General features: G+C 36.8%; 1 protein-coding gene across 1 annotated transcript; it reads left to right on the top strand.

The window, feature by feature from the left end:
- Positions 1 to 4,188: 4,188 nt before the first annotated feature.
- LOC121295976 (UPF0547 protein C16orf87 homolog) lies at positions 4,189 to 11,742 on the top strand. Its single transcript, XM_041221083.1, has 4 exons — positions 4,189 to 4,416; positions 5,338 to 5,431; positions 9,721 to 9,903; positions 11,014 to 11,742. The coding sequence occupies exons 1-4, from the start codon at positions 4,351 to 4,353 to the stop codon at positions 11,145 to 11,147; spliced, it is 477 nt and encodes a 158-aa protein (XP_041077017.1). The 5' UTR covers positions 4,189 to 4,350; the 3' UTR covers positions 11,148 to 11,742.
- The last annotated feature ends 13,347 nt before the right edge of the window (positions 11,743 to 25,089 follow it).

Below are 25,089 nucleotides of genomic sequence, written 5' to 3'. Positions count from 1 at the left end.
TTTTTTAAGAATTACAACAGTTGACTTGTAGAAGATATGAAGAGGATTAGTTTGTCAGAGGACTGCAAACATTCTCAGTTCTTGTTTCCTTCAAGCATCAAATTCCAGTTTTATCTGGATTAAATAAATAAATAAAAACATCCTGTCAACATCTGTGGAGAAAGCTTTGTTTTAAACTACTTGCAAATTAAATTATTACTGTTGTTATTTGTAGATTATTAAATGCCAAACCACACAACATAATATATTGAACTCTCATGTCCTGTGTTTATTTTTGTATTTCTTTGGTTTTTAAGGAAAAGCAGTAATTGTATTGCATGACTTATGCAACATGGTTTATTTGTACTTTTCAATACATTCTTTGTGTTTCTATCAACATGGGCCCCTCTTGTGGCTGACTTGGGATCAAAACGGTTACTGATGAGATTCTTCAATCGCTGTCGCAGCAATTGTACCTATTTTTTTTTTTGTTTTTTTGTTTTTGCATTATATATTATTTAAACACTTCTTAATATGTTAATTATTTCAAAAGTAGATTTTGTGTGTGTGTATGTGTGTGAATATATCATATGATATAATTAATATCTATCTATCATATATATATATATATATATACACACACACACACACACACACACAGACACATACACTATAATACTATTTAATTAAACAACATGTCACAGGTCTCTTAACGGACCACTTGATTCAAATTGTGTTTTATGTGGCTGTTTATTTTGCACTGACTCTCTTAACTAGATTTAACTTGATTTTCTTTCTGTAGCATTTTTTTTTTCTACACACCCGACAATGTACATATTCATTAATCTAGTTTAAATGCATGGAAAAGTCTCCTCTGAATTATTGTAACACAGCAAAAATAGAAGGTAATTACTTACAGCTCCCCCAGTTCCCAACGACATCATAAGCAATTCGTTCCTGGATGTCAGGCATGCAAAACAACTCCTTTGTTCCTTCATTGTAATTACAAAAGTGTGTATGCATGCAAAAATCTAAAGTTGAGCAATTTACCTGAATTTTAAATGATGCTCCCATACATGTATTTAATCTACCAATGACAACATTACATTGTCTGCTTCTTCGGATTCTCTAGTGACAGATACGCTATGCTAATATAGCCTTAACAAATTACTGGAACTATGTTCTGTGCTTATTCAAGCTTCACAAAGCTATGTATGATAAATATTCTAGATCTACATATCGTGGTATATTTGTACTAGCAATGGAATGTACTGTAGGAATATGTTTGCACCCCATGTCTTATAAAAGATCATATCACGACAGGCTGTAGTTAAACACAGCTTAAAATCGTGTTTAAAGAAGCAGGAAATTACTCTGCAATGTGAGTCAGTTAAAGATGCAAGAAGTGGTCTGAGATATGAGATATAATCAACATTAACAAGCAGGCATTGTAGGCTGCTGCAAGCTCAACTGGCAATCAGGGAACTACGACAGAAGCCTAACAGAAAAACAACCCAATACTGGAAGTAATGGGGACCATCTATCTGAGTGGAGACCCGCTGTCTTATCCTAGGGTGGCTTGAAGAATAAACCTAATAAAAAATTACATTAAACAACATTCTAATATTCTGAAGGAAGAATGTTTATTTTTTTAAAAGACAAGAAATATATTTTGATGAAATGCATTTTGTATTTTGAAAAAACTTAAATTTTATATATATACATATATAGTAATTCATTAATTTATAGTTATAGGCATACACTGTATATTTGTACTAATGTATTGTGATACATTTTATAAACATTACACAAACATTTATTACTTTACATTAAACATTTTATAGTTGACCTACATTTTTTTTTAAATGCAATTCTGTAATCAGATACACTCTGAATAAAATGCATTCAGTTTACAATGTACCATTGAATTAGGCATGTGCAATTAGCCTGAAGACATGGCTGTCACTTATGAGTTGGAAATGGGCGTGCAAGGCTGATCTGACTGTTGCACTGAAAGAGGCAGTGGGGCAGCAGGAGGGGGGGATGGGGAGGATGGGGTTAGGTATGAGATTGTTTCTGCCAAGGCAGTTGGTTTGAGGTCTCAGAACAGGGGGGGTGGAGGGTTCATTAGCAGGTCCATAGAATGTTTGTATAATGGGAGGCCCCCTGTGGCCCTGGCCCATGCTGGAGCTTGTTGTAAATGTATAATGCTGTGCATTAAAGAAAAAAGGAAGTTGCTGTAAAATCTGTAAAAAGAAAAAAAATAAATGTTACAGTTAAACAAATGTGCATTTCCATTGAGCGATATGTTTTAGGGTTAATATTCTAGTTTCCTTTCACAGAGCTATTAAGCTTTTGTTCCATTTTGTTTTTCAAATTACAGTTAAAAACAGGAAGTGTTATAAATCTGCATGTAAACCGCTCATAAGGTTTCTATGTGTTTAAATAAACTGGTCTGTTGTTTTCGCATGCAATGCAAGCCATGTGATGTATTCATGTGCTTGGAAAGAGGTAGCAACCAGCTTTCTCTCAGTCCCTAAAGTCTACAGAAGAGCTACATTCAAGCGGATTGTGGATCTCTCCCACTGTGAAATATTCTTCATGAATGCTTATAAAACTGTATTCCAAATGTGTTATGCAGTGGTATATATTTTTTTGTTGCTTATGAATAGGAAATGTGATAACACACATACTGGAAGGGTAGTAAAATTCAGTGTATAGATATACATACTCTATAATGATTGGTCAAAATAGGTCACATGGGGGTGTTGATATTAAAGCATATCACCATGTGTCGGCACTTTTTTTCAAAAACGGACAAATCACTGGCAGATATCCATACACCTAGAATTTAAAAATAAAAACGTCAGACATATTGGAATTTATCGTAATAAACATGACCGACGAGATTTATGTAAATGTTTAATTTTTGAGAAAACGAAGTGTACATGAGCTATTGAATGAATCTGAACCTGACACCACTGATCAATTGAAGTAGTGAAAAAAAAAGCAAACTTATGTATTCAAATAAATTCAAAACTCGCCATTCTGGTCGATCTGTGCCTTCTCCCTGAACTACGGCGTTTCCTTATCCCACGCCCCTGCACAGCTGTATGATGTGAGGCTGAACATTTATAAATTCATCTCGACAGTTCCTGCCGTACCTTTTAAATGGGTCCAGGTACGAGGGTATCATGTCTTCTGTTGTGCCCTGCATTGTTTTAAATTGTTTCTTATCACTGGCCCAGTAGTTCTCCATGTTACCAAGCTAGAAAAGTCAGTTTGACAAGTAACCGTGTATTCCATGCAAATAATAACGTCTTTCTGGCCACTGTGAAGCTGTACTAGCACACATCTGGTATGGATACCTACTATTACTACCCCGGATAACAAAGGATGAATTAAAAAAACAATGCACTCTCACCTGAAACTATTGCAGGTCTTGTGAGGAAGGGTCTGCGTGATTTAAAGGCAGTCTTATTTGTGCTGCGTGATTTAAAGGCAGACTCACCCGTGCTGCATCATGATGAAAATGGGCAGTAATATTTTACATTAAAATGTAACGAATAAACCAAGAATTACAAGAAGTGTAGCAAATCAAAACTGCACTTTCAATGGCAATGTTCAATGCAGCATCTGAAATTATTATTGAATTAATACTTATTATTATTTAATTAATACTTAATTTAATTCATTTTTAATGTTTTAAGGGGCTATTTTTCTAAGGTCAGGCAGAGGTAGAAGGATATTTAATTAAAAAAAAAAATGTAACTTTTTTTTTTTTTTTTTTTTACCTTTTTCGTGCTTTATAACGCACCCGGGGCGTGTGCATATTAGAGTAGGTCCCACACCCTGTCGTGCCTTATTGCTTACATATATACACACAAACACAGTTGCAGACAAAAGTATTCGGGCAGTTAAAAAAAGCAGTTTATTGCTTTTTTTTTTTTTTTTTTTTTTAAAGTTAGCATATAATATACATAAAAGCCACATGGATTTACAGTCTATGAATGAACAAAAATGAAAGCACCAGTACTTTGCAGCAAATAAAATGTGAACGCATGCTTTCTCTAAGGCAGACGAAATCCAGCTATCTTGCAAACCCATAAACGTATAAGGACTGAATTTGCGCACGCTCAGTCCAGCTGTGCGTTAAAAGCAATAAAACCAGCAGGCAGAAAAGCGCATGCTCAATTCAGCAGTGGGTTTGCTGCCGGTTTGGTGAGAGTGCTGGAGAGTGGTCGGGGACGAGTCAGCTGCACTTTTTTTTTTTTTTTTGGCTAGGAAGGCAGAGTTGACTTATAGTTACTGAATAAAATATCGCTCGATCAAACAGTTTATTTATAAAATTTGCAGCACAGAGTAGTAAGCATGTCTGGAAATAAAGCCAAAAAAGTAAAAATGGCCACCAAATCGTGTCCAGAGTGTGATCAACAGGTAAGGATTTATATGCATTTGTGTTTATTTTTTAAATAATATTAACATGGTTAACGTTAATAAATTAATTGCGGGATAGCTGTATATGAGGTAGTGGTTTCATAAAGATTTGCATTCAGTACGGATGTGCGTATGTGTGTTTTTTATTAATAATTATTTAGGGCTGGTGTTAATTTCGACTGAGTGTGTAACAAAGTTTCATTTTACGTTATTTAATTTAGAATAGAACCGGACGTGTTTGAACTCTAGAGGGAAACTTTAAATCTAACTCTTGAGGTTTTCCTTTTGTTAAAAAACAGTATCCTGCGAGAAATGTGTTTTATCTGGGGAGATTTTTTTAAAAGTCTACGTCAACAATGTGATATTTTAAAATAGTCGAATATCACATTTCATGGAAAGAATGTAACATGTTAAGAGGAGGGGGGGGGGGGGGATTCAACGCGATATGGAGATTTAAAAAAAAAAAAAAAATTAAAAGCGCATGTTTTAGTTAGACTAACACTGGAGATTTCATTGCAAAATACCTTTTAGTATATCAGAAAACAAGCAGTGTTTTTTTTATTATTATTTTATTTTAACAGTATTTAAAATGGCCAGAACATACAATTATATATGTAAGTTCCATACGTCTCGTATGTCTTTGATTTTAATAAAAACTGATGAAGTTAACTTTGTCAGATACAGTAAAATACGATTTAAAGCTCAGTTCTGTAATTAGCTTCGTGTATTTATTGAACTTGTGAGTCTTCCTAAAATGAGCCATTTGGCTTTTCTATTTATTTTACATAATTTGACAATTTTTTTGCATTTATATTTACTGCCCTAATGTTGTAAACGAACTTTATGAAACTGGTATCAAGAAAGTCTTTCAAATGACGTGTGCATTGTGTAAATGTTTATTTATGTTTTTTTTTAAATTAGATTCCTGTAGCGTGCAAAGGGTGTCCCTGTGGCTATGTGTTTATTAGCCGGAAACTTCTAAATGCCAAACAAGCAGAGAAATCATCATCAGTAGGTAATTCATTAGTCATTTTGTGCTATTGAATCCAAACATGTTAAAATTGAAACCAAGCATTACTGCCAGATTAGGTCCATATATTTGTTTTTTTCAAAGACCAGGCTTCCCAATATTAAGTAACCTTTTGTACTTGAAATACAGACGTTTTAATGTAAAATCCTGACACTAGTATAATACTACATTTTCAGTGAAGTCTCAGTTAAGTTTATCGGATTCACCCCACCAGGCCTGACTACCACATTAATATGTATTACTTTATTTGTGAAGCAGTATTATGGCTCGTGAATGTGTTAATGCTCTTAAATGTATTAATGCTATGGGATAGGCACAGGTTGATTTTGAAAACAGTAACTGTTTTTAAATGTTTGCTAAGTTCCGATAGGTATTTACCTAACATTGGTAATTTCTAAAGGATTGTGAAACCTGAAATGTCTCTAATTCTCTACAGTGCTGCATTGTTATTTTGCTTGCTGCATTCTTTTTTTTTAATGTTCTTTAGTTCTTTGTTGTGATGGTTACAGACAACACCAGTTTTCAAATTTACAAGTATTTTGCACTTGATAAAAAGGGCTGACAACCATATTTGAGTGAATGCTAAGAGGGGATGGGGGAGGGGACAGTTGCTTCTAGGTTCAGCCCCTGCTGTCAACTCCTGCCCATTAACCCTTCTCTTTCCATGCTATATTCACAGTTTGGTAACAATAACACTGTAAAAGTAATCAGTGATGCATTGCTTCCAACTCGCTGCCTGTTTAATGGTTCAGTTCAGTAACTGAAGCTGTACTTACCAAAATGATATTGGCCAGCTAACAGTGCTTAGAATTCAGATATTGTCATGTCAGTATTTCGTTTTTAAATGAATTGTGTTGGCCATTCTTTGACCAGTGTGCCTTTTAAACTGTAACAGTTTTGTACGCTAAAATAGATTTCTTGGTATCTGTTAACTACATAAAAACAGAGTGTTTGAATTTTGGGATTCAACATTTGTTTTATTATAATCACCGGTAATAGGTAGCTTAATGTTACTGCTGGAATGTTTTCTTTCGAAGGGAGTGGGGCAGCTCAGATTACAATCCCAATGATTCTATGAGGATACAATATGATAAACTATATTTGTGTCTGATGCTGGCCTAGAAGCTAAATGCAGAGCCGTGAATTGTAGGTGGTGTACAAAGTGGATACATTGATTTTAATTTTCTGGAAAGTAAAGACCACTTTGTGCATGTATGTTCGGTGTACTGTGGCTGATGCAATACAGGCAGATGTGTTAGTGAACACTGTTCTGCATTTACAGGATAACAAACCACTAAATATGCATAGCTAACCAAGAAGCTGTGACAATTCACAGGACTGAATTATTTCTGGTTCATTTAGAATATTAGCCAGTAATCTAAAATATTGAAGCTATTGTTCGAATGAAAATGCTTTTTTTTTTTTTTTTTTCCCCCAAAGCTGATACTGTAATGTTACATGTGTTATAAAATATTAATGCTGTGCTACTCAGAATTGCAGTTTCCATGGTGAAAGTGCAGAATTTATTACCAGTGTCTTCTGCTCTACATTTTATTTATAATTGAAGTCTGTGAATTTCTAACACTGGAAATGGTTACTCAATTCATGTTGACTTGACGCCTTTCCCAGTGGGGGAAAAAATAAATTAAAATGCATGTAAGAGAAAAAAAAAACTTCCCCAGTGCAGTTGGGTAATTTCCCTCCTTCCTGAGTTGTATCTGGCATTAATGACTTCTGAATACTTTACACCCGCCTCAACTGGCAGCACATGCCTACATTTCTATTGGAGGATTCTAACATGTTTGTGAGGTTTAAAATGAGATGTTCTTGCTCGCAAGATTTAAAGCTATATTGCAGTAGGCTGGGAAGTATTTACACGTGCATGGAATTTTAAAACAGAATTGGAAATTGTGGCGAAATGTAAAAAAAATGCCTAAACACACAAAAAACCCAGAAGAATGTGCCCGGGACCAGAGGGTACAATTGAAAGGTGTCAAGGTTACTATACATATTGTGACAGGAAAAAAAAAAAAAAAAACTAAAGAAACTGAAAACAGTAATATCATACAGTGTATAAAAAGCGAAGGCTCCCCAAAAAACGTTTTACATATAACTCAAAAAAGCTAAAAATATTCACTGAAATGAATAAACACTGAAAAACAGAAGCTCCATTTGTAATTGAAGGTCATCCATATGAGTGAATTTGATTGGTTGTTCTTGGGCAGTGGTTCTCAAACTTTTTTTTGTTCATGGACCATCTGAATTTTTTTTTCTCGGCGGACCACACAATAACAGTATGGTGACTCAAACAAGCAGATAAAAAAAAAATCACTAACACTAAGAATAACCATAGACTTACCTTTCTTTGTTTCAGTGCGATGAGTGGGCCTGTTTCTGTGAACGAAGTTATTTTAAAATTGGAGTTTTAAAGAATTATTCTAGTTTACTTTTCATTAACATGAATTTACAAGAGGGGGGAAAAAAAACAGGCTGTTTTGTTTTTAAATTGATGATTACAGCCGAAACAGATTTATGTGAATTTATAATCTGTGAAGTTACAATACATCCATGAGGTACCAGCACAGTATGAGCTATGAATGTTTGGATTCTGCATGCTGATTGGCTGTTGAGGATTTTTACTGTGCAAAATAGTACAATGCACAGCAGAATTAACTTTTGCCGAAGCACAGTTAAATTAATAAATTATCAATACACAACATAAATTCACAATAAATATACACTTTTATAAGTGAGTGACATTCCTTTCGTCACATTTGATCTTTTTCGGAGGCATGACCGTATACAAATGCATAGATTGCAAGAAGCAAAACCTCCTTTTGGGGGGGGAAAAAAAAGGCACACATTTAACAAGTCAACAACTTGATGAAATCAAAGAAAAGAAATGATTTGCAGCTGGTGTTTTTATTGATTTGATGAAACAAAGAAATCGACTTAACAGTTTGCCTTGAAAATCTAAATGGTCTGCTACGATAATTATATGTTTCAGTGTGTAATTCTGCTGCTCAAGACAATTTTGTTATATTCGCCTCTGTGCTGGTCTCAATCGCTCCAAAAACGATGCTGACATAAACCGCAATATGGCATGTTAGTGACCAAGCATTTAAAAATGCCACTTGTATTTAATTTGCTTCTCCAGCTCAGTGGTAGCAATGCGTGGGTAGTGAACTTTGTGTTTGCCTCCTTTTCTGTATCTTTTCCTTGTCAACAAAAGTACACGATTGGCATTTTTAAATGCTTGGCCACAAACAAGGCAAACATTGGGGGTTGTTTCAGCTCTGTTTACAGAGCGAATGAAACTGGCACGGAGGCTTCATTCATTAATTCACTACGATGGAAACATTTAAAACCTCCAGTTTAATGTTTATAGCAAATAATAGAACCTTGTTTGAGGAGCTTTTTTTTTTTTTTTCTCCAAAGCGGAAAGATATATAACTTTTTTTTTTTTTTAAACAAATACATTTGACACTCAAACTATATATGATGGAGAGTTTAGACTTTTTTTTTTTTTTTTTTTACTTGGAGATATTCTCCATGTGTGCATTGTCTTCCTTCATCTGTAGCTGTTTTTAAGGTCTCAAATTCTAGGTTTGCAATGGGATCTATAATCTATTCTGCTGTGTCCTGTCCATGATTATGTAACCCTTCCTGAAAGGAGCCAATGGACCACAGATTGAGAACCATTATTCTGGAGTATTCTGACCCAGCCGATCAGCTATTGGTTGAACAAAAGACCACACCCTCTCTTTGTTCATGAGTTCTTCAGCTGTTGTGCTGAATTTCATGTTCGGTAAAAGGATCAGTTGTCAAAAATGCACAACCATATGCCATGTGTTTTAACTTACAGTATATATCGTATGTGTAAATATTAAAATCAGATGTGTATTTAAAAGCACTGTTTTATTTACCCTCACTTTAATATATTGTATAATAGCAAATCAACAAGGACTTTTCAACGAGTCATCGGAAATAAAGGGACGTAGACTATAAAATATTTTACTGAAGAGATTTTGCAAGGAATTGGCAAAACCTACCCTTTGTTCTGTACAGTAATTCTGAAACCAACAAAATTGGTTAATACCTAATCCAGATGTAAGTGGTCTCATTAAGTGACCAGAGAACTGATATGCTGGCACAGAAATATAATTTTTTGTATGTTATCAAAGTTTAACTGTGTGCCATGGAATAATGTGTGTGTATGCATAGGGCTAACCAGGTTGTAGCTTTCATAATTTACCACCTTTTTAATTTTACAGATAACAAATCTGATGCAAAGAGGAGAAGAACAGAAAGAATACGCAGGGAAAAGATTAACTCAACTGCAACCAAAGATTTAGAAAACAGAAACCGCTCCAGGACAAACAGCCATTCCGAGCACATTCGCAGAGGGAGAGGGAGGCCTAAAAGTGGGTCAAGCAAAAAGCACGAGGAAGAAAAAGGTAATGAATGAATTAGACATTAAAAGCATAACCTTGCAGGAGACACAGTGCCTCTATATGAAAATAAATAAGAACTGCCAAGGAGAAAGAAGCCATATTAAAGGCAATATCAAATGCAATTGAGAGAATATTCTCAGAACACATGAAGTTTGAAAGTCGAGCCTTTCATTTACAACACTTTTTTATATCATGCTGTATTAAAAAAAAATCTATAATATAGGAGTGCTTTAAAACAGTGAATGAATTCCAGTACAGACCACATGTAATTGAAACAACACCAGAAAGTCTTTAAACAAATCGTGAATCAAAATGCTTAACTGAGCTTGTAGGTTAAACATCTAGTTGTTTAAATGGCAATGATATTTATGTAAATCTATTTTGGTGTGGGATTTGACACCAGCTTGCACTTTGTCATATCCATGGATCTTTAAGAATGTACTGTGTTCTGTTTATGCAATGTGTTCTGTTTAAAAGCATTAGTCATAGTTGCAAGATACACACATTGGAGTTCTCTGTAGTGATTATTCTTTCCAGTGGTGCTCTTTTTTTTTTTTTTTGTTCCGCTTGGGCTAAACACAGCTTTAAAGGCAGTTGTTTTGCCAACTCTTTCTGTTTAGCAATATGGAGAGTTGATCCCACTGGTAAATGCAAACGATGCAACTCTCAGTGGTTTTTCTTGGTAGTTAGCAGAAGGGTGTGGTGTGTAGCTTACACGTGCCCTGCTGTTCTACTTCAGGTTGAAGTACTGGAGCTACATTCTGTATGCCGTAAAAGGCTCCTTGTTAATTGTATTTAAAAAAATAAATAAATACAAATTGGGAATAGGGGATTTTACACAGTGATAAATTTGTTATATTATTTCATATAACAGATTCAGTGTCGCATTTATTCTTGCACAGTAAATGTCTGTCTTAATGCTTTATTAAGATTTGTTTACACAAATGTTAAAATCCCCAGTTGCCTGGTAACCCACAGGTATTAAATTAATCCAGCTACCTACTAAGTGTTGTGTGAGTGTTTTCTTTTAAATACAAATCTGTCTCGAGCTCTAGAATAATTTGTAGGTCACATTCTTTCTAACGTATGTGCTTTTTTTTTTTTTTTCTTCAGAGAAACAAGACAAAGAAATCGACATATATGCCAGTCTTTCAGATGAGAAGGCTTTTGTTTTCTCTGTGGCTCTGGCAGAAATCAACAGAAAAATCCTCAATCAAAGACTGATTTTACAACCACCAGACTGTTAAGAGTCAAGTGAAATGACCCAACTCAGGACTTGCCCTGCAGAAACCTTTATGTAGAATTGCGACTGGAAGTGCTGGAACTGTACTGTGTGAAGGAGTTGCACTGCCAGTTAAAGCCTGGCGGCTTTCCAGGGACACTGGTGATGATGAGGACTTTGTATGCACCTTGATGCATAGGACTTATATTTAATATTTTCGACCTGTTTGACCACCTGTTGATGGTATAAAAGTCAAATATTTACTTTTTTAATCCTATTTTAAAATATGTTGTACATACATTATGCTAAAATAGAGACCGTTATTTTTGTTTTTCTTTCTCGAAGTACAGAAAATGTTCACTTTTTAAAGACGTGGTGTTGTGCACTTGGAAAAACAGATTAGTAATTCAATTCTATGTCTTGTATGTGAAAAGGTTTAACCGTTAATCAAAAGAAACGTATGTCACTGAAACCTTGTTGCACCTTAGATAAATATTGCAACATACGCCGATTTATTTAATTACATATCTCAGATCTCCTTTTGTATTGTTTTAAAATGTACTTCACTCTACCCATCTAATTACCTGCTCTGTATTGCAATAAATAATTGTATGTAATAACGGGGCCAACTGTATTCCTCCAAAGACAATCCTATGATTTTTCGGATTGGGCATTTTTGGGCATCCCTTTACTGCCAGGAAATGTTTTGCTATACACTTGACAATATGCAAGGGTGTTAAACCTGGTGTTGTCTAAATGCTAATACAGAACAAGGCTGTCCAAGATGCATTCTGTTGCTCACCACTATAAATTGAGTAAAAACACTTGGAATTTAGACAATGGCCTCCAATGCTATATCCCCACTCATTGTGATTTGACTTCTTGCAGAATGTTTTTCTCATGCAGTTTAAATAGAATTAGAGGATCACTTGATCAGTAACTTAAGAACATAAAGTTTACAAACGAAAGGAGGCCATTCGGCCCATCTTGCTCGTTTGGTTGTTAGTAGCTTCTTGATCCCAGAATCACATCAAGCAGCTTTTGAAGGATCCCAGGGTGTCAGCTTCAACAACATTACTGGGGAGACTCTAACAATTCTCTGTGTAAAAAAAAAAAAAAAAAAAAAAAAAAAAAAAAAAAAATATATATATATATATATATATATATATATCCTATTTTCTGTTCTGAATACCCCTTTATCTAATCTCCATTTGTGACCCCTGGTCCTTGTTTCTTTTTTCATATCAAAAAGTCCCTTTTGGTCAACATTGTTAGTACCTTTTAGAATTTTTGAATGCTTGAATCAGATTGCCGTGTAGTCTTCTCTGTTCAAGACTGAATAGATTCAGTTCTTTAAGCCTGTCTGCATATGACATGCCTTTTAAACCCGGAATAATTCTGGTCTCTCTTCTTTGCACTCTTTCTAGAGCAGCAATATTGTTTTTATAGTGAGGTAACCAGAACTGAACACAGTATTCTAGATGAGGTCTTGTAATGTTTTAACATTACTTCCCTTTATTTGAATTCAACACTTTTCACTATATATCTGAGCATCTTGTTAACATTTTTTCATAGCTTCCCCACATTGTCTAGATGAAGACATTTCTAAGTCAACAAACTCCTAGGTCTTTTTCATAGATTCCTTCTTCAATTTCCGTATCTCCCATATGATATTTATAATGCACATTTGTATTGCCTGTGTGCAATACCTTACACTTTTCTTTATTAAATGTCGTTTGCCATATGTCTGCCCAGTTCTGAATGTTGTCTATCATTTTGAATGACCTTTGTTTGCCACTCCTCTTAATTTTGTGTCTGCTTACTATACCAGAACATACATCGTTAGTGTAGATTAGGAATAGTAGAGGACCTAATTCTGAAACGTGGTACCCCACTGGTTACCTCGCTCCATTTTGAGGTTTCTCTTTCTGGCAGAGCAAAGCTCTTTTTAAATTGGCAGGGATGGGGTTAATTTCCCCTACCTGCCTGGGTTTATTATGTTCAGGTGGCTGGGGTTGATTAGTTGATTAAATGATTAACTTAATTAACGATCAATCAGTGCCCAGCCACCTGACATAAAAGGAGGTCTCTGCTTCTCATGTGGGAGGAGAGAGCTGAGGAAGCAGGTTGGTGTTTGTGGTTTTTGTGATTTGTGAATCGTGAAGGCATTGCCCAGCCTGGAAATTGTTATTTTGTAAGTTTAGTTTTTTTGTATTGCGTTGTTTGTGTTTAAATCCCTTTATTTTGCCCTTGTGCACTTTATTTTTGTGTTTGTTTATAATAAAATTGTTATTTTTTTTGAACTGCAGTCTGTCTCTGGGCCTCTATCCACTTGCCAGCCTGCTACATTTGGTGTGAGAGTGGGATAGCGCCACCTAGAGGCACAGAGCAGTATATATATATTTTTTTTAATTTTTGGGATAATTTTTTTTTTTTTTTTAAAACATGGGAAAGAAGAGCAGACCGTGGCAAAGGCAGGACTGAATAAATGTAAGCTGCTGCAGCCACCGCTGGAGAACCCGGACAGCCTCTTCCCCTGGTGTTCCTGGTGCGGGAAGGAGGACCATCGTTGGCGGTCCTGCCCAGATGTGCCACCGGCAAACTGGTGTGGCCGGTGTAAGGAGGATGGCCACAACTGGGCAGGATACCCCTACAACCAGGCCCAGGAAGAGGTGCAGTGTTCACCCCAGGCATCAGGGGCCATCCCACCACCTCCAGCACCACCACCTTCACCACCGTCCCAGGAGATCTGGGACTGGTTGATGCACCCTGAGGCAGACCTCGTCCACGATCTCCCCATAGTTATCAACACGCTGTGGTGTCGAGATGGGGAGAGGTGGGAACAGTGGGAGGAACAACACCACCCAGCGTCCTTCCCAGAGGTTGCCCTCATGGTGGTTAATTACCTGGCGGTAGACGTGGGAGATGCCCCGGTCACCCCAATAAAGAGGGGTGAGCCTCCTTCGCGAGAGCCAGAGAGGGGTGAGAAGCTGCCGTCGCTCCCGGAGCCAGAGAGGGGTGAGGAGCTGCCGTCGCTCCCGGAGCCAGAGAGGGGAGGAGCTATGGCCCAAGGATGCCTGCCTTGCACCGCCCAGGGATGCCTGCCCGCTCCGCTCAGGGATGATTCATTTGGCATCGCTTGGGGTTGCCTGCTGCTCCGCTTCGCTTGGGACTGCTGGTGTCTCCTTTTTGTTTTCTAGGGTTGCCGAGGGTTCACCGCCATTGCTGCCTCCGCCACTAGAGGGAGCCGGGCCGCCGTTGCCGTACTACCTTGGAGATCTGGGGCCCCTTCGACCAAAGGAGGCTTGGGGGCTTCGACATCAACCCCGCTCACCACCACCCACCTTAACAGCCCACCCAAGGGACATAATTGGACTGTTGGGGGGGGGGGAAGGGGGGAGTTGGCCATGGGGGGAGGTGTGTGGCAGAGCAAAGCTCTGCCCTTTTTAAATTGGCAGGGATGGGGTTAATTTCCCCTACCTGCCTGGGTTTATTATGTTCAGGTGGCTGGGGTTGATTAAATGATTAACTTAATTAACGATCAATCAGCGCCCAGCCACCGGACACATAAGGAGGCCTCTGCTTCTCATTTGGGAGGAGAGAGCTGATGGAAGCAGGTTGGTGTTTGTGGTTTTTGTGATTGGTGAATCCAGTGATGGCATTGCCCAGCCTGGAAATTGTTATTTTGTAAGTTTAGTTTTTTTGTATTGCTTTATTTGTGTTTAAATCCCTTTATTTTGCCCTTGTGTACTTTGTTTATAATAGAATTGTTTTTTTTTTTTTTTAACTGCAGTCTGTCTCTGGGCCTCTATCCACTCGCCAGCCTGCCACACTCTTCTAATCAGTATTTCTGTTTTTTACATGTTAACCACTCCCTAATCCATGTGCATGCATTTCCTTGAATTCTTGCTGCATTCAGTTTGTGTATTAATCTTTTATGTGGGACTTTGTCAGAAGCTTTCTAGAAATCTAAATAAACCATGTCATATGCTTTGCAGTTATCTATTGTTGATTTTGCATCCTTAAACAGGTTAGTTAGACACGATCTCCCTTTCCTAAAACCGTGCTGACTGTCTCCGAAGATACTGTTACCATCTAGGTAATTTTCCATTTTGGATCTTGTTAAAGTTTCCATATAATAGAAGTCAGGCTTATTGGTCTGTAGTTACCTGGTTCAGTTTTGTCTCCCTTTTTGTGGATCGGTATTGCGTTTGCAATTCGCCAGTCTGTCAGTACAACCCTTGTGTCAAGAGACTGTTGCTTGAGCTTGGTTAGCGGTTTATAAATAACTACTTTCATTTCTTTGATTTTTACTGTTGGGAGGATCTGATCCGGCCTAGGGGATTTGTTTATTTTAAGAGCTCCTAGTCCCTTTAACACTTCTGCCTCTATTATGCTAAAGTTATTTAAAACTGGATAGGAACAGGTCACATGTGGAGCATACTGCCTGTATCCTCCTTTGTAAAAACTTGTGAAAAATAATCATTTAATACATTTGCTATTTTTGTCTTCCTCTATGATTTTGCCTTTTGTATCGCTTAGACATTTTACCTCCTCTTTGAATGTTCTCTTGCTGTTATAGACTTCATAAATTGCCAAGGGTTTTCAAAGTGTTATTTATTTAGACCAGGCAATGTAGCTGATTTAAAGGATTCAATTCCTTCAAAGGACAATGCGCTTGGATTCACAAATTAACAACAAATTCAATTAAAACTCTAGCATGTTGTATGGTGTAATGTTGTTGTTTATTGGTTGCTAAACTGCTTGGTTTCATTTGCATGATGCCTCAGCAGTGTTTTTGAAACGCACAATGGCCTCTAGCTGCACTCCACCTATGAGTTCTGTTTAAAAGCTGTAGCATTACAGTTCTTTACCTTCAGTTGCTATAGCTGTAACTGAGTTACAAACAAAACCATCTGTTTGTAACAGTTCTTTTCACCTGCCCATGATAATGGCCCCAGCACTCCATCTGCTCATTAGTGAGATCGCTGGAGAATGGGAATGGAAATACAGTAGGAAAATTAAGTGCACCTGCTTTCTATCTTGTTTTGCTGGTAAAATAAAATGCCATTACTGATTATCACATATACAGTAATAATTGCAAGTTTAAATGTTAATGTTTTATACTAAATACAGTGTTTTCAAACAAATGCTGTATTATCTAAGTAGTAAGCGATAATTATGCAGGTTTAAGGATTTCTGTAGTTTTCTCTTTTATATTTACTCAGAATGTAGACTCCCCGTAGACAGTTTTGTCAGTCATCCTGTCTCTCTTGGTTTTAGTTTAGTCACACATGTTTTCATAGGTTAGTTTCAAGAGTTGGTGAAATTAGAATGTTACCACAACTACTCGAGCTGTGTCTTCTCAGCCAATTGCAGCGCTTGTTCAGCAATGGTGTTTATAAAAGCATCTCAAAAAGCAGGCAGTTTTCTTGATTTAGGAAGAATGCATGATTTCTACAAATCGAACCACAACTGATCTGTACAAAGATGCAAAAGGAATGCTGCTAACCTGATGGTCCACCCTGCTCACTAAAAAGGTGTTATGTTACATTTGTTTTTGTATTATCATATTTGCTACTTTTATTAAATACATGATTTGTTAAGGGAAAAGATGAGTATTTTATAACACCAGGTCTGTGGCATTAAAAGATACTATTTATACAAAGTGTTTTTGGGCAGTTCACTCCAAACTGCATTGGTCTACCCAGCTGATGTTAAAATGCTCACTATCCCTGTAGATCTCCATCCTGATTTTTTTTTTTTTTTAAACAATGTATCTTCATTATTTTGAGTTTACACCAGTATCCCTAGAATATTTACATTAACTTTAGAGCAGAGTTTGTAACTCGCACTAGCCCTGTACCCAATCCTGGCTTTCAGAATATTGTTGAAATGACAAGATGCAAGGAGCTTGATCAATCAGGCCCTGCTAAATATGCTTTTGAACTAATCACACTTTTCACAGCATGAATAAGTCGCATTTGTCTGTAGGTTTACTGTGGTAATAAGATATTGTCTTGCAGTTATAATTAACTATAATCCTGGTTCATGTTCTTTCTGAAACCCAGTTTCGAGCCTTGCTTTAAATGTTATTTCTGTGATGCTTCAGTTGGAATTAATCAGCATCAACACAAACGTTTTAATTTAAATGTGTTATTCTTCAGTGTATCTGACGTGCAAGCTGTTGCGTCTTAAGTACAAGCTGTTCTCTCTATCCTGTAAAATCTAAAAGGTAATTTTAGAAGTATTGTGCATTTCAAAAAGGCATGTAATTTAAGCACACATTATATATTTAAGCTTTGCTTTGAATTTCAAAAGAAATCGCAGCTCTTCATATGAATGTAATCAGTCCAGGACAGATGGTTATTATTAGTTATTCTGGTTCTTGCAGCAAGGTCAGTTGCAATTTCCCTTTACAACAAGTAAGTAGCCAAGAGCATAAGGAATAATTCGTCTTTAAAAGTAAAGTTAAAGAACATTACATATGCTTAAAGGAGATGGGTTTTAGAGACAGTTAACACAGTCCAATGTATTTTAAGCCTGTCTAAGCAGGAAGCACTTTTAAATTCTAAAGGCTGATCACTGCTGGCTACAGTTTTATCTCAAAGCTCAATGATGTAAAAATGGCTTATTGGAGAATTGTAAAATACGATATTAATGGTACCTACTGCTGTTTAATTCCAATAATATTTACTGTTTAGATATGATGTCTATTATCAACCATTTGACACGTTGTAATCTATCAATACAAAGCATTTGAGCTTTTTGTGTCAGAGTCCCATTTGCAATTTGTCTATTGTCAGTAGTTTTGTTTATAATTGATTCTTTTTAACAAAGCTCAGAACATGTCACATGAAGACATTGCAAAAATAGCTGCAATGTAAAATATAAAAACATGAATAAATCAAAACCACAACCAGAGCATGAAAACAAATGCGTTATTTTGTTATAATATTGGCTATTTAAAGTATTATAAAACCAATACTGATAATAAAAAAGTATAGCACTGGAATTGAAGTGCTGTATAATTAAGTTTCACAAACAATCAAGAAAAATGCAGCTGCAGAGAGCTTTCAACAAGGACACAGTCTTGTGTGCTTCTATGATATAACCAAGGAAGGTATCTAACGAGGATCAGTGCTTTAATAAATTGGAAAGTTGTGTTAACAGATTCAGATCTATTACTTTTTAACAGGATTTGCTCTGCCAGGGGTGGCTGTTTGCTGCTTACGTAGGTTCAATGTTTTCCATTCCTCTTTGGCAGTCACAGCTACACAGATTGCCATTTTGAGAATGGAAATTAAGAGCTCATTCTATGAGTGGATTGGGAAAGAAAGAGCAATTGTGTTGTCTCTCTGGAAACCATTTTCTTTAGGATTTTTTTTTTTTTTTTTTTTTTGTTAATCTGCTTTTTAAAACTGTTCTCCCTCTGACACAATTAACTCTGTTTGTATTTAGATATGCTTTCCTAACCAGGTTTACTAATCTGCTGGAGAATGGTGTACTGGTGGATACAATACAGAGGATCAGGAAAAAGCTTGGTTAGCAGCCAAAACGTCCTTCAAATAAATTCACAGGATGTTGTGCGAACTAGGATGTTACTGAGTAGCAATGATATGTCCTAAAGAAGATCAAAGACAAATCCCAGGTCGATAATTCCCTGTTACGAAATTGTGTTGAGTTCCACTCCCCTGACAGTACGTCACAACCATAATGAGAACCAATTAGTCCTACATGATCAAATAAAAGATCTGATCATTTTCCCTGAAATGATATGCTTGAAGATTATCCTGTACAACCTCCTACCCAAACTATGTCGTCTCTTAACAGTACAAAGAATGATATCTGCAAGAGCTGTTTCTGCATCAAACTGCAAACCTGGATTGCCTTGCTGACTTGCATTTTTTTGTCTTGGCCGATCATTTACTGACAGACAAAAAAGGTTTGCTAAGCAGAACTGTGCAGAGAAAAATAAAAATAGCTATAGTACAATAGTCAAGTGTATTTTATTCTGCCCCAAAACAATTTTTAACTAACAATGTTTACCATATCTTTTTAATGTCAAATTAATTCATATTTATTTTCTAATATAATTTGGAGTAAAAAGTACATGATTGGTCTGTACCTAGGGAGAAGGCTGCTATCAATCTAGAGCAAAAGCCATGTGGCCTGACTGCAGCTGGACTGCGGCAGGTGAAGTGGTTGCAGGAAGGATTATAAAATTAAATGCAATGCTGAAGTGTGGGACTGTTTAAACAAGGACACACTTTAGTCTTCAGAACTGTGAGCATTCTCCCCTTTTCAATTATCTAACCTTGTTGCATTGATTGTATTTCATTTAAACCCAAGCCTTGTCTGATATCTTTGAAAACATAAAAAATTCCTTCTAGTCAAAACTATTGAGACAGAGGTAAATGTTTGAAATGATGGTAACTGATTGATGTTAATAAAGGCATTGTTACTTGTTCATGTAAGATTTTTTTTAAAGAAAGTTATAGGTGCTTTAGATAACATGGGGTATGTGTGGCTTTCATGTGCAAAAAGGTGTCCTTTAATCACAAAGATAGCAATGCTACATTTTTTGAAATTGATTAGTGTGCGTGGTAAATTCTAAATATTCACTTTAGTTGTCAATAGAACTGGGGAACCAATACTAGACTTGTTCTCCTGAGACTATCTGATTGCTTTAGGTCAAATCGGTCAAGTTTTCCCAATTTTAGTGGTTAACAATTTTTTTTTTTTTTTTTTTGTTCCTGGATAGTAAATGTTATTTAACTGTAAATACAGTATAATTGTAAAACTCAAAAAAACTACTCGCTTCTAAATCTTTTGTAGTCATTTTTGTATTACTTTAGTATAAATACATGTTAATTTGGACTCATATGTTGTTTTTTTCTGACTTTATGTGAACGAAAAGACACACATTTGCCCGTTTTCCCATTGGAAATAGTGATATTTTGAAATATCACTGTCCTGGTCACAAAAGCAAAGTTTGTGGGGAATAATAGCCATTTTCTATACTTCTGAGGCATAAGCAATTAGGAAATAACATTTACTACCCAGGAACAAAAATTGTGTTACACGGTGTTATCAACACATTTTTCCTTTTCTAAATGGAAGTGCTGAGAAAGTTTATTCTGTTTAAACAATATACTTTCTCAGCACAATCTGTTAAACGGCTTACTGACAATTTGATACTAACCCATGTTTGCGGAGGTTGGATGAAAACAAGCTTATGTTTGTTGGCTAGACATATATGCAAATTTGCTACCAGTATAATTTAGCTTGATGTATTTAACGCTTTTGTCCTAGCAGGATCAGAGCCTGCGTCATCTGTTCAGCTAAAGTATTGTAATACAGAATAAAAAAATTGTCATTGAATCAAAGTTTCTATTGGGGTTTCTGTATTCAGCACTATATACAATTTATAATATGCTTGCTACAGAGGTATGAACCCTGATCCACTAATTCCCACAGTCCAGTTTTTTGTTTCAACCAGGGCACTGTGTAACAATTTTTTTTTTTTTTTTTTTTTTGGTTCCTGGGTAGTAAGTGTTATTTCCTAATTGCTTATGCCTCAAAAGTATATAAAATGGCTATTCCCCACAAACTTTGCTTTTGTGACCAGGACAGTGATATTTTGAAATTTACCTATTTTCCAGAACATTCCAGATAGATTCAGTGCTGAGTAAACTTGGAGTAACTTATAGAACTTTCTAGAACTTTCCAGTAATATAAATAGTAGTATAAATACAGGGGCCTTAAGCCCACCAGTTCAGTTTAGTTCCAGCTGCCTAAGTGGATACATATCTGCATTTTTCTGAGATGGCATCAAGAGTTTGCAATGGTGGCATTCCTGATGGGTCTCCAAGGCGGTTTTACCAAGTTTCCCTGCTATCTTTGCCTTTGGGACAGCAGGGACACCAAGGCGCATTACCACAGGCGGGACTGGCCACAGCGGACCGAGTTCTCTGTGGGGAGGAACAAAGTCAAGTGGGAGCCACTGGTGGACCCCCGGAAGGTGCTGATACCACCACTGCACATCAAATTGGGCCTTATGAAACAATTTGCCAGAGCTCTAGATAAGGAGTCGGCAGCCTTCAGGTACCTTCAAGACTTCTTCTCTAAGCTGTCTGAGGCAAAGGTCAAAGCTGGTGTCTTCGTCGGACCACAGATAAAGAAGATCCTGGAGTGCAATGAATTCCCCAAGAAGCTCACTAGTAAGGAGAAAGCGACTTGGAACAGCTTTGTCGCAGTGGTTTGGGGCTTCCTGGGCAATCACAAGGCCGAAAACTATGTGGAGCTGGTTGAGACTCTGGTGAAGAACTATGGCACAATGGGCTGTAGGATGTCCCTCAAAGTCCATATCCTTGATGCTCATCTTGATAAATTCAAGGAGAACATGGGAGCGTACTCGGAGGAGTAAGGCGAGCGCTTCCACCAGGATATACTGGACTTTGAACGTCGCTACCAAGGACAGTATAACGCGAACATGATGGGAGACTACATTTGGGGGCTGATTCGTGAAAGTGATTTACAGTATAATCGTAAATCTCGAAAAACTACTCACTTCTAAATCTTTTGTAGTCATTTTTGTATTACTTTAGTATAAATACATGTTAATTTGGATTCAGAAGTTGTTTTTTTCTGACTTTATGTAAACGAAAAGACACATTCACCTGTTCTCTCATTGGAAATAGGTAAATTTCAAAATATCACTGTCCTGGTCACAAAATTAAAGTTTGTGGGGAATAATAGCCATTTTCTATACTTTTGAGGCATAAGCAATTAGGAAATAACACTTATTACCCAGGAACAAAAATTGTGTTACATAGTGTTATTTGTTTTAGGCATGCATTACCTCAGAGCCTTTACAGTGTGTAGCTATAGTGATTGCTCTTGAGTCTCTCACCACACAGCAATATACTTTAAATCATTTAAACCATACTGTAAATATGGAAAAACTGCAAATGTGCTGGTCAAATTGACCATGGTAAACTCAACAAGGGCTTTAAAAAATGAAACTTCATAGATAATGTTTGATTGAAAGTAGTTTACATTGTACATAGCGATTGCAGTGGGTCTGATACTGAAGCATGAAGCTGCCACATCCTGGGATCTCATTAGGGTGTGTTTTAAATGATCCTTCTTGAATTCTCTCAGAACTCCCAGAGCTGGTGAAAAAGGTAGCATTTCCATGTTTTTCTGAGTTACCCAAGTTATCACTTGAGTTGGGCAGGAAATACTAAGGATTTTACCCAGAAATGCTTGCGAGTTAAAAGGGCAAGAGTAATATAAACAGAAATTTACAGGCAGGGGAGGAACATCACATAAGTGAGGAAAATAAGAAGAAAGAAGAACTACTAGACAATTTTACAGCTTCCAAGCTCAGTACCAGTTGGAAATTTTGGCAAGCTGAAACATTAAACACCACGACCCTATCTACACACTGTAAGGAGGTCTAAGATAATTTTACATTTGACATTAAGGATAGGTCAAAGGTCACAGGCAAGGTGATTGTTGGATCGAGCATATATTAATTTCCTAACTGTGTTCCATAGTAACCATTAACCTATATACCCCTTGTAAGGAATTATAAGCTAGTTTTACATTTTAACTTAAGGAAAAGTCACAGGCAAGGTGATTTCTGGATAGAATATTTCTACACTCACTGCTAGATGGTTCCTTGTCTTTTTGGACACATTTTTGTGTTAACCTGAGGAGAGCGCTGTTGCTTTAGAAATACCAGGGTACTGTAGTGGCCACTTGTGGATGCTAATGAATAGTACATTACAGCCTCAAATGCATTAAACCTCAAATGCATTTGCCTCCTGAATCTACCTTCCTTGCCAAGCTTTGTACAGATCAATGACAGCATGCTTCCGTTAGAGTAGAGGTAAAGAATCCGGAGCATTTCATTTGCTGATTGTAAATCCTTTATTACACAATCCTTCATTAAGTAATACTTTTATGAGACTAATAAAAAACAGGCATTCCGTGCAATCTTATAATTAGTAAAAATGTTAAGGTTGTATTTCCTTTCTTTCTTGTCACTAGTATGCAGCATATAAACCTATATTCCTCAGAATACAATAAGACACAGATTGGCTGCTTGTTCATTTTTTCAGTTGCTTAGCAACAAACCAGGGTTTAGACTGAGTTCATTGAACAGGTTTCAGGAGATAAAAAGATACAGGTTTGTTATTCTCTGATTAATGAGCTCGTTATTAAATGCAACTTTAAAATATTGTGTCATGAGACTTTAAAAAATCACGCTATAGAAAGATGATTTTCTGATTGACAGATGTAGCCTGTCATTTAGGTTTTATATGAAGAAAGAGGTATTTTCTCAACTTTGTGTGTAATTTAGTTCAATTTAGGCACCAACTTTTTTCTTTAATTACAGTACTGTGAACATGATTTAAGTATTCTCATTCAGGAGGCTATGTGGTCCAGTGGTTAAAGAATGGGCTTGTAACAAGGAGGTACCTGGTTCAAATCCCAGCTCAGCCCCTCAACTCATTGTGTGACGCTGAGCAAGTCACTTAACCTCCTTATGCTCCATCTTTTGGGTGAGATGTTCTTGCAAGTGACTCTGCAGCTGATGCATAGTTCACACACCCTAGTCTTGTATCTTGTAAAGCACTTTGTGATGGTGGTCCACTATGAAAGGTGCTATATAAAAATAAAAGATCAAGATATGCCACAAGAGGGCAATCTGGTGTTACAAATTTGCAAGGCATGACAAAATAAATGCTTTGTTGCAGCATAATGATCACTAATACAGATTTTGTTTTGATGATATCTTTTTTTGGTTGTTTCAGGCCTCACTGTAGACTGGTTTCAAAGGCAGGACCTGGTGTAGAACCAGCTGCCAAAAGCAAGACTCACTCACCTGTTGGTTAAATTCATTGCTTTGTTTCTCCCAAACTTTTACATTAAAATTGATTTTAAGACGAGAGACAAACTTTTACACCAAATCTTCACAACAATATTTGGAACATCTGCAAAGCTAGATATAATCTGTTTGTCCTCACTTTTATAGCATGTTCTGACCATCCTACTATGAATATAGAAAAATCATGCTAAGCACTGCAGACAGCAGCACCTCAAGAGGGTGAAGGCTGACAAGCATAAGTTAGAGCACCAGCATTAGCCTGGTGTTAGCAGTAGGCTGTATAAAAATATGAAATCACTGGCTTTGCTGGAGGCATTCACATGCAAGCCAAGGTCTGGGAAGGGTATTTTGGAAACAACAGTTCCCATGTGCATGTGATTTGGACGTCTATTTGTAGGTACCAAGACAAAGATCTGCCTGTACAACTCACCTGCTGCGCCTAGATAAACTGGATTTTCCTAATGGCAGAAAACCAGTTAGTGTGTGGAATCTAAACCATTCAAGGCTGTAGAGCTCTTTGACTACTTGTTTGTCATTCAACGGAATACAGCCCTTGGTAAAACGTGTGATATTTTCAGTTAAACTGATTCGTTCTGTTGCAAGATGAGGTGTTCTTTTGTAATGTTTTTCCCCGTTTTGTGCTTTGTCTGTGTGTTTTCTTTGATTCAATCTAGGCAAGCTTGTGGAAAGTTACTGATAAGTGTTTATGACTTCAAATTTATTTATGGAAAAGCATTTTCATAAAGTAGGTAATGAAAATTCTCTGCAGGGGTGAATTTTGACTTGGCAGGGAACGGAGACTGCAAAGTACAGGGCTCAATGGGCAGGTAGATGGTACAGTAAACAGTGCAGAGGAGGGTTCTTTGTGTATTCAAGAGAGGAAGGAGGCTCTACCCATTGCTTACTTGTAACAACTGGAAGCATTTTGTGAGAAAAATTCACCCATAAGTGGCACTACTGCAGCATTCTGAGACAGAGCCTTATAATGACAGCAATACAAAGGCATGCATAGCCTAAGACAAGCTATGCATATGATGGATGGTAAGTAGTGATGATAAATCCTCAG

This window comes from Polyodon spathula, chromosome 21 (genome assembly GCF_017654505.1).
Source record: "Polyodon spathula isolate WHYD16114869_AA chromosome 21, ASM1765450v1, whole genome shotgun sequence".
Taxonomy (NCBI): domain Eukaryota; kingdom Metazoa; phylum Chordata; class Actinopteri; order Acipenseriformes; family Polyodontidae; genus Polyodon; species Polyodon spathula.
Note: the sequence above shows the minus strand (reverse complement) of the source record. Positions and strands in the feature narration are given on the sequence as shown.